General features: G+C 39.8%; 1 protein-coding gene across 6 annotated transcripts in view; it reads left to right on the top strand.

Annotated features, from left to right (window-relative positions):
• The window catches only part of EHBP1 (EH domain binding protein 1), a 733,557-nt gene that overhangs the window by 255,681 nt on the left and 462,389 nt on the right, over positions 1 to 15,487 (top strand). For all 6 annotated transcript variants that reach the window (XR_012243991.1, XM_073628177.1, XM_073628181.1 and 3 more), the window contains one exon: positions 14,162 to 14,281. Coding sequence is in view for 5 of the 6 variants with exons in the window: in XM_073628177.1 (XP_073484278.1) it covers positions 14,162 to 14,281 (120 nt within the window). In the remaining variant the exon portion in view is untranslated. The remainder of the gene's footprint in view (positions 1 to 14,161; positions 14,282 to 15,487) is intronic.

A 15,487-nucleotide genomic window follows, 5' to 3' on the forward strand; every position in this document is an offset into this window, starting at 1 on the left:
GGGGTGGTGGCACAATGTGGACATGTTTCCCATCTATAGCCCCTCCACAATTGGGAAAGTCCCAACGGCTGGCAAAATGGGATGCCACAGTCTGCCATTCCTGTGGCGTTGAAGGAAACTGGGAAATCAAACAAGAAAACCAAAATCAATTAATTTGGAAGCTAACATTGCAAGAAAATTAGACAATTAAAAACATTATTCCCCAGCATCAGTATAACATTCAATAATTTAATTGTTCTGGAATAACTAATATGGAAAGGCACACTTATCAGATTGCTCACCCCCTCTGATGGAACATTGATTACATTTTAGGGGGTTGTGAAATCCCTAAAAAAAATTACTTTTAGGACACGCAGGAATTTAGGGACTAAAAAGGCTACAAGACTGCAGTTGTCGCACTCTGCAGGTGCAGTTGCTAACCAGCTTACAGTAAATGAGGTAATGTAAAAAGGCATTCATGTTGCAAGGAGTACACAATCACATGCAAGGGCAATTAATGAAAACACTTTGAGGCTTGCATATGATTTGATGATGGAAATCAGCAGAGCTTCTGCTCATTTACTAAAGCACTGGAACAAATGCACTTGTAGAGTGCACATGCATTTTGCAAAGTGCAACATATATTTGCTTTAGACAGATCAACACCACAGAACATTCCAGCAAATTTTAACGAGGGTGGGGGTGGGGGGGTTGTGAAATCTAGATAATTGCTCATTAGCAGCACACTATTTGGAGTGAGTTTAGGTGGGGGGGTTGTGAAATCTAGATAATTGCTCATTAGCAGCACATTATTTGGAGTGAGTTTAGGTGGGGTGGGGGGGGGGGTTGTGAAATCTAGATAATTGCTCATTAGCAGCACACTAAATACACTCAAACAAAATACATTCCAAATGAGTAGACTAGGTGGATATGTTCCCATCACTTCATGCTGGGAAGGTTATTGAAGGAAAATATACATGCATGACAAAAAATAACAGGAAAAAATTCCAGCATGTGTGAGGATAAAAAGGGGACATTCACACTATATTGCAATGATGGTAAGTAGTGTTTGAAGCAAGAAATACATCACATTATCAAAGATTACATAAAAGAACATGTGATGCTAATAAAAGAAAAATATCTTACCTTAATATAGTCCTTCTGCAGGACCTGTATGATGGCAGAACAGGTCTCTGGGATAATGATCCCCAGAGCCTGGGGGGAGATGCCTGTCGAGAACTTAAGGTCCTGCAGGCTTCTCCCTGTGGCCAAATACCGCAAGGTAGCGACCAGCCTCTGCTCCGGAGTGATGGCTTGCCTCATGCAGGTATCCTGCCTGCTGATATAGGGGGTCAGCAAAGCCAACAAACGGTCAAAAACGGGGTCCGTCATCCGGAGAAAGTTCCTGAAATCCTCAGGATTATTCTCACGGATCTCACGGAGCAAAGGCATGTGACAGAACTGGTCACGCTGAAGCAACCAATTCTTGGTCCATGAACTCCTCCTCGCCCTGTTCATGGACTGGACTTGGGCTGAAGAATAAACTACAGCACCAAGCACATACAATGCACGAGCTCTACGACGAGTACGTACAGGTAACATGGCTTCAAAACGGTCGGCTGGTCAGAACGCACTAAACAGAACGCACTGAAGAACAGCAAGGCCTGTGAAGAACGACCTGAAAATCAGGAACGAGCGGGCAATAAAACAAAGATTTCTCAATGCCAACTGACCAAACGCACTGAAAAGCAGATACAAACCTCACAAGCACAGACTGAACAACAGTTAAAACGAACTGAAAAATACGAGTCTCACAAGCGCGAATCGTCTCTCACCAAACTTCTACTAACACGAGATAAACACGAGATTAGCAGAAGGAGCCCAAAGGGTGTCGTACGGGCTATTGAACTTCCGTTTTATAGTCTCGTCGGACTTGGTGTACGTCACCGCGTACTAGGCTGTCGTACTTTTGTGTGGTCGTGTGTGTGTAAGTCCGTTCGTAAGAAAGTCTGCCGCAAGTCCGCCGAAGGTACGTCGGAAGTATGTCGGACAGGCTGTCGGACTTTTGTAGACGAAAAGTCCGACCGTGTGTACGCGGCATTAGAGTTTTCTGACTCTGGGAAATATGTTTGCTCTAGAATTCCTTCATAACTTTGAGATTTCTTTGTTCCCTGAACACCTCATGCTAGGTGCAGTAAAGCAGCCCTAAAATATAACTGAACATCCTCCATGTTTCACAGTAGGTTTGTTTATTTAAAAGCTTTTATAACTGATGTGTGCCTTAAGCTTTGATTTCAACTTCTGTCTGTTTGGAAGTTATTTTTGTTTGAGTACCATTAACACTATCCTCTTATTATTATTTGTGACATGCTGCAAATGTGCAACATGCTGGTCTATTATTTTCTTTCTGATCTCTTCAGACAACTCTTCTGTGGTCCATGTTCAGTGTGGGGCTCAAAATTATGCCAAACAGCAGACTGCTTTTCTTAAAGTGGTTGTAAACCCCATTCATGAAATTTGGTCTAAGCACATATCTCTGTAGTGTTTACTTATCTCCCCCCAAAGCTCTAAGTGTCGTTTCTTTCTGGTGCTCCGTTCAGCATGAGTCACTTCTGAAAAGTTTTCCGACACATGAGCTAACATTAGCTAAAAATTTGTTTCGGGAGGGTGCTCAGAGGGACATAAGCAGGGAGCTTGTTTATTCAGAATATAGCTCTGCATGTTCTTTTGTTCCTCTGCCTATGAGGAGGGGGGTGTCCTTTTCCTCCAATCAAATACAATCAAATGCAAATACAGTCTATCCACCCACCCCTAAGTACTGCTGATTAATTAAGAAAGATTCTTAACACGATCTGCACTTTTCAAAGGGCACAGAAAGGGGAAAACTACTGATATACAAGTAAAATTTATGTAGGAGAATTTTTTTAATCTCTGTGTGTCATCCGAGGCTGGTCATTTCACAGGGTATATGTGAGGGTTTACAACCACTTTAATTTAAACCTGTACTAAGGTCTGTATAATGCCATTTTAGCAATGCATCCAATGGATCTCTTGCCGGTCTGACATCTTCTCCACGGGGCTTCTTCTGGGTGCCAGGTTTTTGGCCTCTTGATTGGATATATTTAGCATGTTTGTTCTGCAAAAAAAAATCTGCCTACTCACAATTTTTTGATTTAACTTTAGTTAGACTGACTGATTACAAGACCGAAGACCTGTGTGATACTTATTATAGAAAACTGTTTGTAGTATAACTAGGGGTACAAACAAATTTTGTCCAGGCCTTTTTGGAATAGCTTGGTAGGATAAGCAATACAGTTTCTTTTTTTTACTCTGACATACCAAAGGCATGTTGGTATGAATGCAGCTATTGCTTTTAATGTTCTTATACTTCAGGAAGGAATGAAGCATTGTTTCAGTGAGCTGTAAGGGTACCAACAAATTTGTCTACATCTGTAGGCTTAGCAGTTAAAAAAAAATGTGTTTGTTAAACATTTTGTTGCCCTACACATTAACATCTTTAAAAATATCTGCTATTGTGCTTATTTGCTGCATTAGTATCAGTAAGCAGACATGTATTGCTGCAAAGTTATGCTGGCCATACAAGCACAGAATTTTGGCCGAAACTGGTCGTTTTTAGAAAGCTCATTCAACAATTGTGCCATTAGTGGACCCAACTTTACCGAGGATTTTGACCGTGGGCACGGCTGATGTCGATGGTTCCGAAGCGAAAACTTTTACCGTTTCTATAATGAATATATGTACGTTGTAATTTAAACGAAAATAATATTCTGTCTTGTATAATTTTATACATGTTTTTATTGTTATCCAATGATCGCTATGATCATGGAAACGATCATGTAAACAAGTTTATTCTGTCAGTTAGTGGCTAATTCGTTTTCGATTGATGAATAATCCTTCAGTCTGCAAAAGGCTGAAATTCTGTGCATGTATGGCCAGCATTAGTTTCTTATAAACATGGCAGTACCCTGAATTGGGTGTAGTAAAATTAGTCTACACAATTATACAAATTAAAGAGGAAGTAAACCCTGATGGGGTTTACTTCCTCTTTTTTCCCCTGCAAAGTAAAAACATAATGGGCTAGTATGCATCTCATACTAGCCCATTATGTTGCACTTACCTGCGAACGAAGCCTGTGCTGTTCCTGAGGTCCCTGCTGCTGGCCAGCGTCCATCTTCACCCCTCTTTCTTCCGGGGCCGTTGACTCCAGCTCTGTTACTGACCGGTGTCACGTGACGTCTCTCCCGTGCATGCACACGGGAGCCGACGGTCAGGGCACGAGCCCTTTAGAAACAGCACGATCGTGCCCTTTCTTCAGTGTGCATGCGCCGATGGCAAATGTGTATGGTAAATAACTCTGCAGATTTAGGAGATATTTCCAGTACCTACAGGTAAGTCTTATCATAGGCTTACTTGTAGGGAAAAGCGGTGTGTAAGGGTTTACAACCACTTTAATAAAACATGTATTTTTATTTGTTACTAACTACCCGTTATTTAAAAGCAAGGAGCAGTGAAGTGCAATTATGTATACGGATTAGGGTTTTATTTGTTTGAAGCACTTGGAACAATGAATAGACATTACTGAAAGGTAGCTGTGGCTTGTAGCACATTGTTGTGTACTTTTATTAAAGGAAGTCTGTTGGAGAAATATGGGGGCTCTCATAGCTAAACCTTTTCCAAGAATAATAATTGTCTGGCAGTCTCTGGCTTCAATACCTTCAGTCAATGTCCTGTAATCAGCCTGCAGATAAGCATGTCAGTAAAGTCGGAAATTGCATACTTTTTTGGGTCAGTGCCTCAGAAAATACATGGTCCCCTTACAGGTTTCAATTAGGCAAATTAATAAGCAAAGAGACATAGGGGTCGATTCACTAAAGGAAAATAAACTGTGCACTTTGCAATTACAGTTGCACTCATTTTTCTCAGTATATGTCATCTGTTAAAGTCACTTTGTAAAGAATACCCAATCATATGCAAGGAAAATAAAGCATTTTTGCTTGCACATGATTGACTGATAGAAATCAGCAGAGCTTTAACACATTTACTAAGCTCTGCGGAAAATGAATGCAACTGCACTTGCAAAGCGCACAGTCTGTTTGCCTTCAGTAAATCTACCCTATAGTCTCCTGAAAAGAGCTTAAACTAGATTAGGACTCAGATGGTGAAATACGGCAATGGGAAAGTGTTGAAAAGGTGAGTACACAGTCATCAGGGGGAAGACTACTTTCAAGAGACTCTGCCACTTTGTCCTGGAATGAATTTTAATGCATAATTACATTGGTCCAGCTTTGACGAATATAAGTATGCATATGCCATACCTGTAGGACTTCTGTGGAAGTGGGGAAACAGTACACTATTTGGTTTGTTTTTTTTTTTTTTTTCTCAGTGAATGTAATGCCCTGTACACACGAGCGGACTTTTCGACCGGACTGGTCCGACGGACCGAATCCGGCGGACAATCCGAACGTGTGTGGGCTTCATCGGACCTTCGGCAGACTGTTTCTGTCGAAAATCTGACTGACTTTAGATTTGGAACATGTTTCAAACCTTTACGTCGGAACTCTGCCGGACCCAGTTCCTATCGAAAAATCCGCTCGTCTGTATGCTAGTCCGACGGACAAAAACCGACGCTAGGGCAGCTATTGGCTACTGGCTATGAACTTCCTTATTTTAGTCCGGTCGTACGTCATCACGTACGAATCCGTCAGACTTTGGTGTGATCGTGTGTAGGCAAGTCTGTTTGTTCGGAAGTCCGTCAAAAGTCCTTCAAAATTCCGTCGGAAAGACTGTCGGACCTTTGTTGCCGAAAAGTCCGCTCGTGTGTACAGGGCATAAGGCGTTTTGTGATTGGACAAAATCAAGAGACAGGCAGTGATGTCACGACTTCCACCTCATCCAATCAGACCTGGAAGACAACAGCAATCACTGTGGTAGCGGTGACATCTACAGTGATTCTCTGCTTCCATAGCAGTCCCACAGGTATGACATATACATACTTATATTGGTCCCAGTTGGACCAATGTAACTATGGGAAAACATCCATGCCTGGAATTCAGAATTAAGTTGGTCATACATCAATAGAATTTAATCCATATGGAAATTCTGAAAAATCATTCCTCAGAGCATTTGAACTTAAAGTGAATCTCCACTCACTCAATCAACATTGACTATATTTAATAACTATGCAGCTAGCGTTCGTAAATAGAAAGTATATCATGTTTTTGTTTTTTGTTTTATGCATTTCTTCAGTTGCTTTCTGGTTTCCAGGCCTAGGTTAATGGTGTCCTACATCCCAGTAGTCTTCAGGAGGGGAGGTAGGGTTTTCTCAGCTAAGCACACCCTCCTGCCTACATGTTTGATCCAAGGGCAGATGGATAATAGGAAGTAAATGCTACATAATCAGCTGCACTTATTCAAGATGGCCACAGCCAGACATGCCAGGGGGTGTTTTTCAAAGCGATTTCTCAGCAAAATAAAACATGAAGACATTGATAAATTAAATAACGTTTGTGTTGCTATGATTCGGTGTAATTCCACTTTAACATTATTAGGTACATTTTTTCAAAAGCCCTTAAAATTTCGCTCAGACTTGCTACATGAGTGGACGTCCAGACATATTAAAAAGTTTTTCTTTGTTCCTAGTACACGTGCATTACAATGACACAAACAAAACCACAGAATTTTCCACCCTGCTCCTTTGATTTTTTTCGTCTCTATGGTTGAAAAAGATCTTCAATTTGACCCCACTAATCATTAGGAAATCCAACGGATGTTTTGAAAATTAAGATTTTAAAACAAAATTCTGCTAATGTATGGCCAGCTTTAGTGTCTGACACAGTAAATAAAATGCATTTTAGATGTGAAAACATGGTTTGCTGCTAAACGTGCTGTTTATTCCTAACTGTGTACATGCCTGATGCATCACATGCACTTTATATGCACTTGGGATTTCCAGGGAGTTTCAAGAAGTTCTTTAGAACGGTTCACTTGCTTTGGTCACTCCGAATCCAGTTTAAATATATACTGTGTGTATTTAACCAAGGGTAATAAAAACATCATATTAGATGCTTGTTTTGGAATGCGCTGGTTTTTGCAATTTAACCATTTTGTGTACGAAAATACTTTTCACACCATGTTTTGAGCACCTATGAGGCCTTCATTTGGTCATTTGTTATAAATACCTTGAATATATATCCTATATTAAGCAGAAAATTGGAGAGAAGTGTGAACATGTCTTTTAGCTTGTTTAATGCGTAATTTATTTTTATAACACTATTCAAAATATTATCAATATATTATTTTCTACTACTATCCTGATTACAGGGACCCCATGTACGGTTTGATACATATGTCAGCCCTGTATGGTTGATTAAAAAGAAAAAGTGTTTAAAAAAAAAAGTATATTTAGATTAGCTTATAAATATATAAACATTTAAATAACTGACAAAATACTTTAGTTGCATGCTTTTATGCATATTAGCATAGTGCATAGAAAATATCCTGGATTTTTCTTGCAGATTAACACATAATACACAGGATAGTACTTTTTTTCTTCTTGACTGACCTCTTGACTGGCAACATACATTTGGGTGACTCCACCCTCGCTCCCGCCCCATAGGACCCCACTTTCATAAATTTTGGGCCAGAGACCATGTTCCTTTTTTGTCCTGCTTACAGAGCCTGTCAAGATGGTGTTTTTTAACCTTTGTTGGTTTGGTTTAGGCTCTGTTTCCACTAGTGCGACTTTTCATGCGACTTGGGACTGAAAAGTCGCATGACAAATTGTTTCCCATGATTTCCAATGAGTACCGTTCATATCTGTGCGACTTTAAGTCGCAGCGACTTCAAAGTAGTCCCTGCACTACTTTGGTCCCACTTTGATGCGACTTGAGGTCCATAGATACAGGCATTGCTTCAAATCGCGGTAAAAAGTCGCAGTAAAATCGCGGTAAAAAATCGCGGCAAAATCGCGCGACTTTGGGGACGCACTAGTGGAAACATAGCCTTACTGATGATATAAGCGGGATAGTTACAGGATGATACCAGATTCCCCAGCTATCAGCAGTGTGGTGTTCATAGCACACAGAGAATGGGTATTAATGTTCCCTGTCATCAGTGGGGTAACGTGTGACGCTGTACTCCCAGCTATCAGTAGGATGGTGCCATGAGAATTCTGGGTTCTCTTGCAAACAGCAGGGTGGCATTCATGGCACACATGCGATGAGGATCCTATTTGAGAGCGTTCCACACCTTCGGCAGGACTATGTTTTAACAAATGCCCAGGTACCACCAGGTGGTAAGTGTGCATATCATGTGCATCGATCGTGCTGCTGAAGAGGTCCAAGATGCGTAAATATGAGTGGCTTGAAGTGAGCCCAATGCACTTTACCAGACACTGTGTGGGCGGTTAAGGGGTAACTCCACTTATGTTAGGGAAAAAAAAAAACCTGGAGTAGACTACCCTCTCTGGGTGATCTATGTGCAATACAGCATTTTATCAAAGTTTGGTGCAGTTTCCTACCTTTTCTTTTTCTGTCCTGAACAGATAATGGTTTCATCATGTCCTGCTTTCTGTATGGAAGGGACAGCTTAGGAAACTTCAACTACAGTTTGAATTGGGAGGGTGTTTTTAAATTACTACATGGCTTGAGTAGCAATTGTACATGTTATAATATATTTTCTTAGCAATTTGGAGTTCTCCTTTAGACTTGTGCAGTATCCCTGTTTAGTAGGGATTTGTTTACTGTGACAGGTCCTTGTGCAGCCGGCAGTCTAATCTCCTCTATACTATGACTGCTGTATGCAGGTAAGTAGCTGGAGGGGAGCAGTGCCTTCCTCACTGGTACTTTTACATGTGTTGTCAGTCCTTCTGTGGACCGATTAAAACTGTACACTCTTTAACTTTTGGTATTTCTAACTGCCAGCAGTCTTCCAAACATGTGCATACTATTTTGAATCCTATTCATCCTTATAGTCAGCCAGTGCCAGGAAGGTAATGGGGCATTTTTTAAGTACTTATTTTTTTTTTTCCTTTTAGGTGTATAGGAAGCTAATAAGTACAATTTTTTTTGTTCAATTTTCTTTAGATTTACCTTCAAATATGTCGTGCACAGGCCTGCCTGTTTGCATACAAAATTGAAAGTGTTTAGATTGACTTCATATCTTCATATTATATGGTTTTGGTAAATTTAAAGGAAAATTGTATAATGTCTAGCCTCCCTATCTGTATACATTATGCGCACCCTATACTGGACCCATGTTGCTTGTTCCTTGGCAGGCAGAACCCTGTATGTTGTTCAAGCAGCCAGGGAGGAAGATGACAAAGACCAACGAAAGTAGCCAAGGCATTCTTTTGCAAAGGTTTATTAGCATGTAATCCAAATTTCAGGTCAACAGTTAAATGGTTATAGTATATGGTAGACAAACCAAAGCAAAACCAAAAACCTATAACAATGAAAAGGAGACATGAGCAATAAAACTATGCAGATTTCGAACACGTTGTGCCATCAAACCAGGCAGCTAAATGGAAGTCCAGAAACAACTTTCCGAGGTGTTCTAGAGGTCATACGGTGTCTGCAAACAAAAATGTCCTCATAATACACCTAACATCTCCAAATGAAATTTAGTGATCAAAAGTCTCCTTATTGGGGTGGATGCAACATAAAAGTTTAAACTAAATAAAACAATATAGAAACATAATGTAGCCAATACATTCTAAATGAATTTGTGTCCATTCTTCCTGTGGAAGGATCTCTGGCAATGTCCAGTTTTTTTTTTTTTTTTTTTACCAGATTCAGACTATTCCTTAGAGAAAGCTGCGGATGAGGATAATCTATATGCAGGTTGTACTTTCCAGAGCTGTCCCATACCTCTATTTCTACATTGATGAAGACATTATGCAGCTTACATGTCTGCTGGTTTGATTTTCAGTCTACACTTTCTCAAGGCAGAGGGAGTTCTCAGAACCCTACAGGAGGTTGGTTGGATAGTGTTTCAAAAAAAAGGTCTTCTGACCCATCAATGCAAAAACTCAGAAAAAATAAAAGCCTGGATGAGGGTCAACTTCCCTATTGTGTAAGCAACAATACATAAGCGTGACTATCATTTTATTATTGTATAATCCAACAGTACCAAAAAAATCACACAAAACATATACATGTGAAGCAGGGGTACCAAGCTGCTTCTTATTAGCCTACCAAAGTCCATCCACAGGTGGGCAGTTCATCTACGAAGTTCAGTGACTTAAAAAGAGGTCTCAGCTTTATAATATATATATATATATATATATATATATATATATATATATATATATAAATACTATGATGATGGGACTGGTATGATTTGTTCAACCTCCCATGTGCTATTATGAGAGAGCATACATGATTGCCCAATCTCTCTAGTGCAACGAAGCAGGATGTATCCAATTGAAGGAAACTGTTTACAATGCAAAAGGAGGATTTGGAACACTTATCTTTTGCTGGGCCTTTTTGGTTCTATTTTATTTCATAATGTTACTCTATTTTGGGTGGTGTATAGGGGCCCAGCTGCAGCTGCCATTGTTTTTAAATAATTTGCCAATTATGTATTACAATATTAAAAAGATATGATTGTATAATATATGGTTGATATGAGCTGAGCTGTTAATTGGAAGTCCCGCTTATATGTAGTTTTTGCCTACACAATCGGAGCGTTGAGCCTCAGCCAGGCTTTTATTTTTTTAGAGTTTTTGTTTAACGATTTCCCTTTAATAATATATAGTGTTGATACTGGGAAGACGGGACTTTGGGATGCACTTTTTTTAGGGTTTTCTTATCTAACCCTTAGACAAGTCCTAATTAATCACAGTTCAGAATACATTATTCTTTGCCGCTAACGCATACTGGTAACAGGGCGCTGGGTTATCCTGGCTTTCCTCTCTTCACCTGTCTGCATCTTGATGCCTCATAATGTTTAGGACCATGGTCTCTCCCATCCCTATATTAAAGTGGGCTCACTGGAGGAGGCTGTCTGTTCAGAAGGGTTTTTCTCCAAAATTGGGCATGCCCCAAGCTATTCATGTCTCATAAACAATCAGAAGAAACCATGGGTGCTGGCACAGCAGTAATTCTTCTGTGCTTGCAGAACTATGGCCAGTGGAACTCCCCTGTTCAGGAAGTTGTGTCAGAACATTCCAGATTTCTGGCTAGCCCTTGTATGCTCCCTATGCCTTTCGCCACCTGACAGTAGTCTCAATAAGGGTGAACAGCATGGCAGTGTTGTACTACATCAAGGGGCAGGTCGGAACTTGCATGGTCAATATACTGAGAGAGTTATACATGGTCAATATACTGCATGGTCAATATACTGTGTACTGGGTAGAGAGGAATCTCTCTAACATTTCAGTGGGTACATTCAAAACTTCTTGGAGGAATCCATATTTTGTCACTCATTCGGGCAACAAGTAATTCCTATATCCAGGTTCCTTTTACATGGATTTTATCTTTGGGCAATATTTCAGGGTTTGATTAGCTTGCATCTCCTTACTATTGCAAGCTGGAAGTTCTTTTCCCAAGGAGCAGCTTTTCCACTTTTTCCTTCTGAGAGGAATAGACTAATTAGCTTTGGCTGTTTTTCTCTAAGCTGATCTCTATACATTCTACAACAGGATTTGATTAAAGTAGTTGTATACCCGTTTTTTTATTTTTAATTACAGGTAAGCCTATAATAAGGCTTACCTGTAGGTAAAATGAATATCTCCTAAATCTGTACGGTTTAGGAGTTATTCACTTTGCATGCTGACGTCAGCGGTGCATGCGCTGTGAATGCCCAGCTGAAGGGACCTTGTCGGGAAGAAGGCTCCGGCCACTCACAGCGCCGGAGCCGCGAACCCGAAAAACATGCCGAGGGCAAAATGTCACCTCCCTCAGGGTGGACTGGCCTGCGATACGGGGACCTCGTTCTAAGGTATTTCATAATGAGCTAGTATGCGCTGCATACTAGCTCATTATACCTTTTGCCTTACAGAGTTTTTTTTTTTAACTTAATTTTTTTTCTGAGGGTATTTTTTTTTTCTTTGCTTTAGTCCTCAGGTCAAATACATTCTGGACTTCTACTTCTCTTAAGCTCTCTTAGAGGGCAGATCCTTGCATTCTCTGGCATATCCCGTGTCTCATGCATGAACTATCCCTTACTCATCCAATACCTTAATGGGAGTGCTACATTTGAGACTTGAGGGAGAGCTCAAGACTCTCTAGGTGGGGTTTACTACTTGCTGTGGAATTCCTCATCTTCTCCAGATGAGATTTCCTGTCCAGCTGAGTAAAGACTGAGCCACGAGGATAGCTTCTCTGGGGGCTGTGACATCAATCAGGAAGTTTGTCAAAATCGGGTAATAGGCTACGAGGGATCCTGTGGTGGCCTGAAGCTCCAAGAAGGAACATTTTCAGTACAGTTGGTATAAAGACTGAGCCATGAAAATAATAAGGGCTATATCCTCGAAAAAAAGCGGAGTCATGAAGACAGCCTTTCTAAGGGTTTTTTCCTCAGCCAGGAAGCTTGCCAGGATTTTGGCCATAGGCTACGAGGGACCTTTTTTGTTTTTTTGGCATTCTGTCTTGTTCGGGTAGTGTATATACCCATACTAGGAATGCAATCGGATGTTGTTTCGGATTCCTTTAAAAACAGTATTCTTCTCACATGCAGCACCACTAAGAAAAACTGGTTCCATGCTCTGGATATAAGGATACTCCAAGCTTGCTCACAAGTTTAAGCTTTGTTTATAGATTTAGGTAATCTCTTTAAAACTCTCCTTAGCAGAACCAGAGGAGATAACATCCTAAATTCTCGCTGGATGAGTTGTGCTGGTAGCCAACTGGCTTACAGGGCTTAAGGCTTGGTGCCTACGGAAGCAGTGACAACACACTTAACAAGGAGTGTGGCATCTTTGTGGGCTTCCTGCAACAGGGAGGCACAACATTTTTTTGGTGTGATGACATGGTCCTCCACTAAGTCTGTTAAAGCTCTCTGTGGCGTGGTTTAGCTGTACAGTTTCTGTTGACTAAGTGCTATGATTGAAACCTTGATTTTTGGTATCCCACTCTTGTTTTTTTTTTTTAGCTAGTTAGTTCCTGAACGTATGCTGCTATGGAGTCAGTCAGGAAAACTGAATATTTCCTATCAAATACTTACCATAATGTTTGCTTTCCCGATAAACTCCATGGCAGCATAGCTACCCTTCCAGTATCATGAGTAGGCTAGGTACAGAACACAATCTTTGGCTCAACCTCAAAATTTATGGGAGTGGAGTCCTAAAAGAAATTTTTCGTGTTTTTTTGTTTTTCTTTTTTATCTTAAGGGCTACTTTTTTTTCTTTGTCAGTCTGTTGTGGACTGATGTTACATAAAACTGATCATAGGTGAAACATTTTTTTGTTGACCCTGAAGAAGATTGGGCTAAACTAGCTAGATCTAGAACATCTTAAATAAAGTAGCAATACCAGCAAATGCTTTTTCTAAAACAAATTGATTTTCCTGAGCATCATTTGTTGTTGTGATTGTTTTGTGCTTGTGATGTAGCTAATTTTTCACTGGTGTCTTTGCAACTTCACCGTCTGCCTATATGTACAGTTGCTAACACTGGTAATGCCTCTTGTTCATCACTTGTATGTGTGCAAAGCAAGCCATCATTTAGGTGTCCAAACTTGATTGGATCAGATCTTGTGTATGGACTTTGCCTATTAACGTGTTTAACATAGTTTATAATTCCACCCAGAATGTTGGTTTGCTACAAAATACAGGTATTAATTTCATTGCTGGCAGTACATTTGTTTTCATTATTTCAGCTTGTTGCTCGCATGACCTTATATTCCTAAGCATTTAATTTTTTGTTTTTTTTGTGCTGGGTTCAGCATAGTTCACATATGTTATTCTAGAAGTAACTTTTGTCCATCAGAATGTCTGCCCTGTTCAGTAAAGTAGTATAAAGAGCAATTGTGATGTCCAGTTTACAGTGACCAATGGCAGCTTTTTAGAATTTAGTCTACTCCGTGTGTTGAGTACATACATTTTCATATTTGTGTTTTGTGTTTCTGCACTTTTATCTACGCACTTGCTCTTTGCACTGCCTTTTTGAATACACCTGGAAGCATTCCTTTTTTGCCATCTAAAGTCTTCTTTATCTGTTGTAGAACTTATAAACAAGTTGAATTTTCTGGATGAAGAGGAGCAAGACTTGAACACTGACACAAATCCTTTTGAAAGTTCTGATGTTACAGACCTAAATCCATTTGGAGATCCAGATGCTGAAGGTAACTAGTGGTTAAAAGGATGTTAATTCAACTTCTCAAAATGTTGTGGGGTTTTTCTACAGTATCTGAAAGATGACCATTGCCCATAGCAGCTAATCGGATTCTTTATTTTGTTTTTAGTTTTCTGTAAAAAAAATTCTAAAGGATCTGTTTATGTGAACAAAGGCAACTGTTTGCTTTGAGACAGTCTCGTGAATAAGTGCAAAAAAAGGGCTTCTAACAGGCGTACGAGTTGTCTTAATAACAATAGTGTTATCAACAGCCAATACACACAATTTACATTGCTACATTGAACAAAAAATGGTTAAAACCGTCATGTGATGGAGAAAAAAATGTGACTCTCTTGGGCAAAGTCTGAATAAGAGGTAATTGGTGTCAAGCACACCAGTCAGTCGGAAAGGTGTATGTGTTTTATAAGTTATTGCAGAAAATTCTCCAACAGATTGTAAGGTCATTAGCCAGTGTTCTGAATTCCAGGCAAAATTCGGTCATCCGTAATTAAAAACACTGCAGTAAAGTGTCTCAAAGTGAGTTGGATTAGTTTTGTATAACTGCAGTGGGAAAAAAAACTCCTAACCATTTCACATGTCTAATTAGTGGCTGCAAAAATATTTTGGTAAGAGTTATTGATGTTAAAAGATATTCTAATTGTTAAAACTGTAAAGTAGAGAACCTGTAATGCTGTTGTGGACAACCAGATTTTTGGGACCCCAGAGCCAACTTCACTTTTAAAAATGTTATTTTTCCATTTGTGGGGTTCTAGCAATTTGAATTGTGAACTGGCCTCCTAAAACACTCGGAGGCTCGAATGCATGATATACCCACTCAGTTTCCCAGTTCATGCCATTTGCAGTGGCCATCACAAAGTGGTGACATCACTTTCCTCAGAGTCTGCAGAATGGAAGATAAACAAATATTTGGGAATTTAGGTGTGATAGAGTCGAACTTTGATTATGAACTTGTGAGAGAGAGCAAAGACACAAACTGTTGCAGGCAACTTTCACCTCCAGATTAAAAAGAATAAAACTTACAACCTAAAAATATCCCAATTTTGGGTAGCATTGGTATCAAATACCACCATCAATACCACACATCAAATGCAAATTCTTTCTTCTATTACTTATCAATAAAGGAAACATAATTGTGTATAAATCTTGTTTACATCAAAAGTGTGTTTTATCATAACTTTGCACTTCTTACCCATAT

Source organism: Aquarana catesbeiana, linkage group LG04 (genome assembly GCF_042186555.1).
Source record: "Aquarana catesbeiana isolate 2022-GZ linkage group LG04, ASM4218655v1, whole genome shotgun sequence".
NCBI lineage: Eukaryota > Metazoa > Chordata > Amphibia > Anura > Ranidae > Aquarana > Aquarana catesbeiana.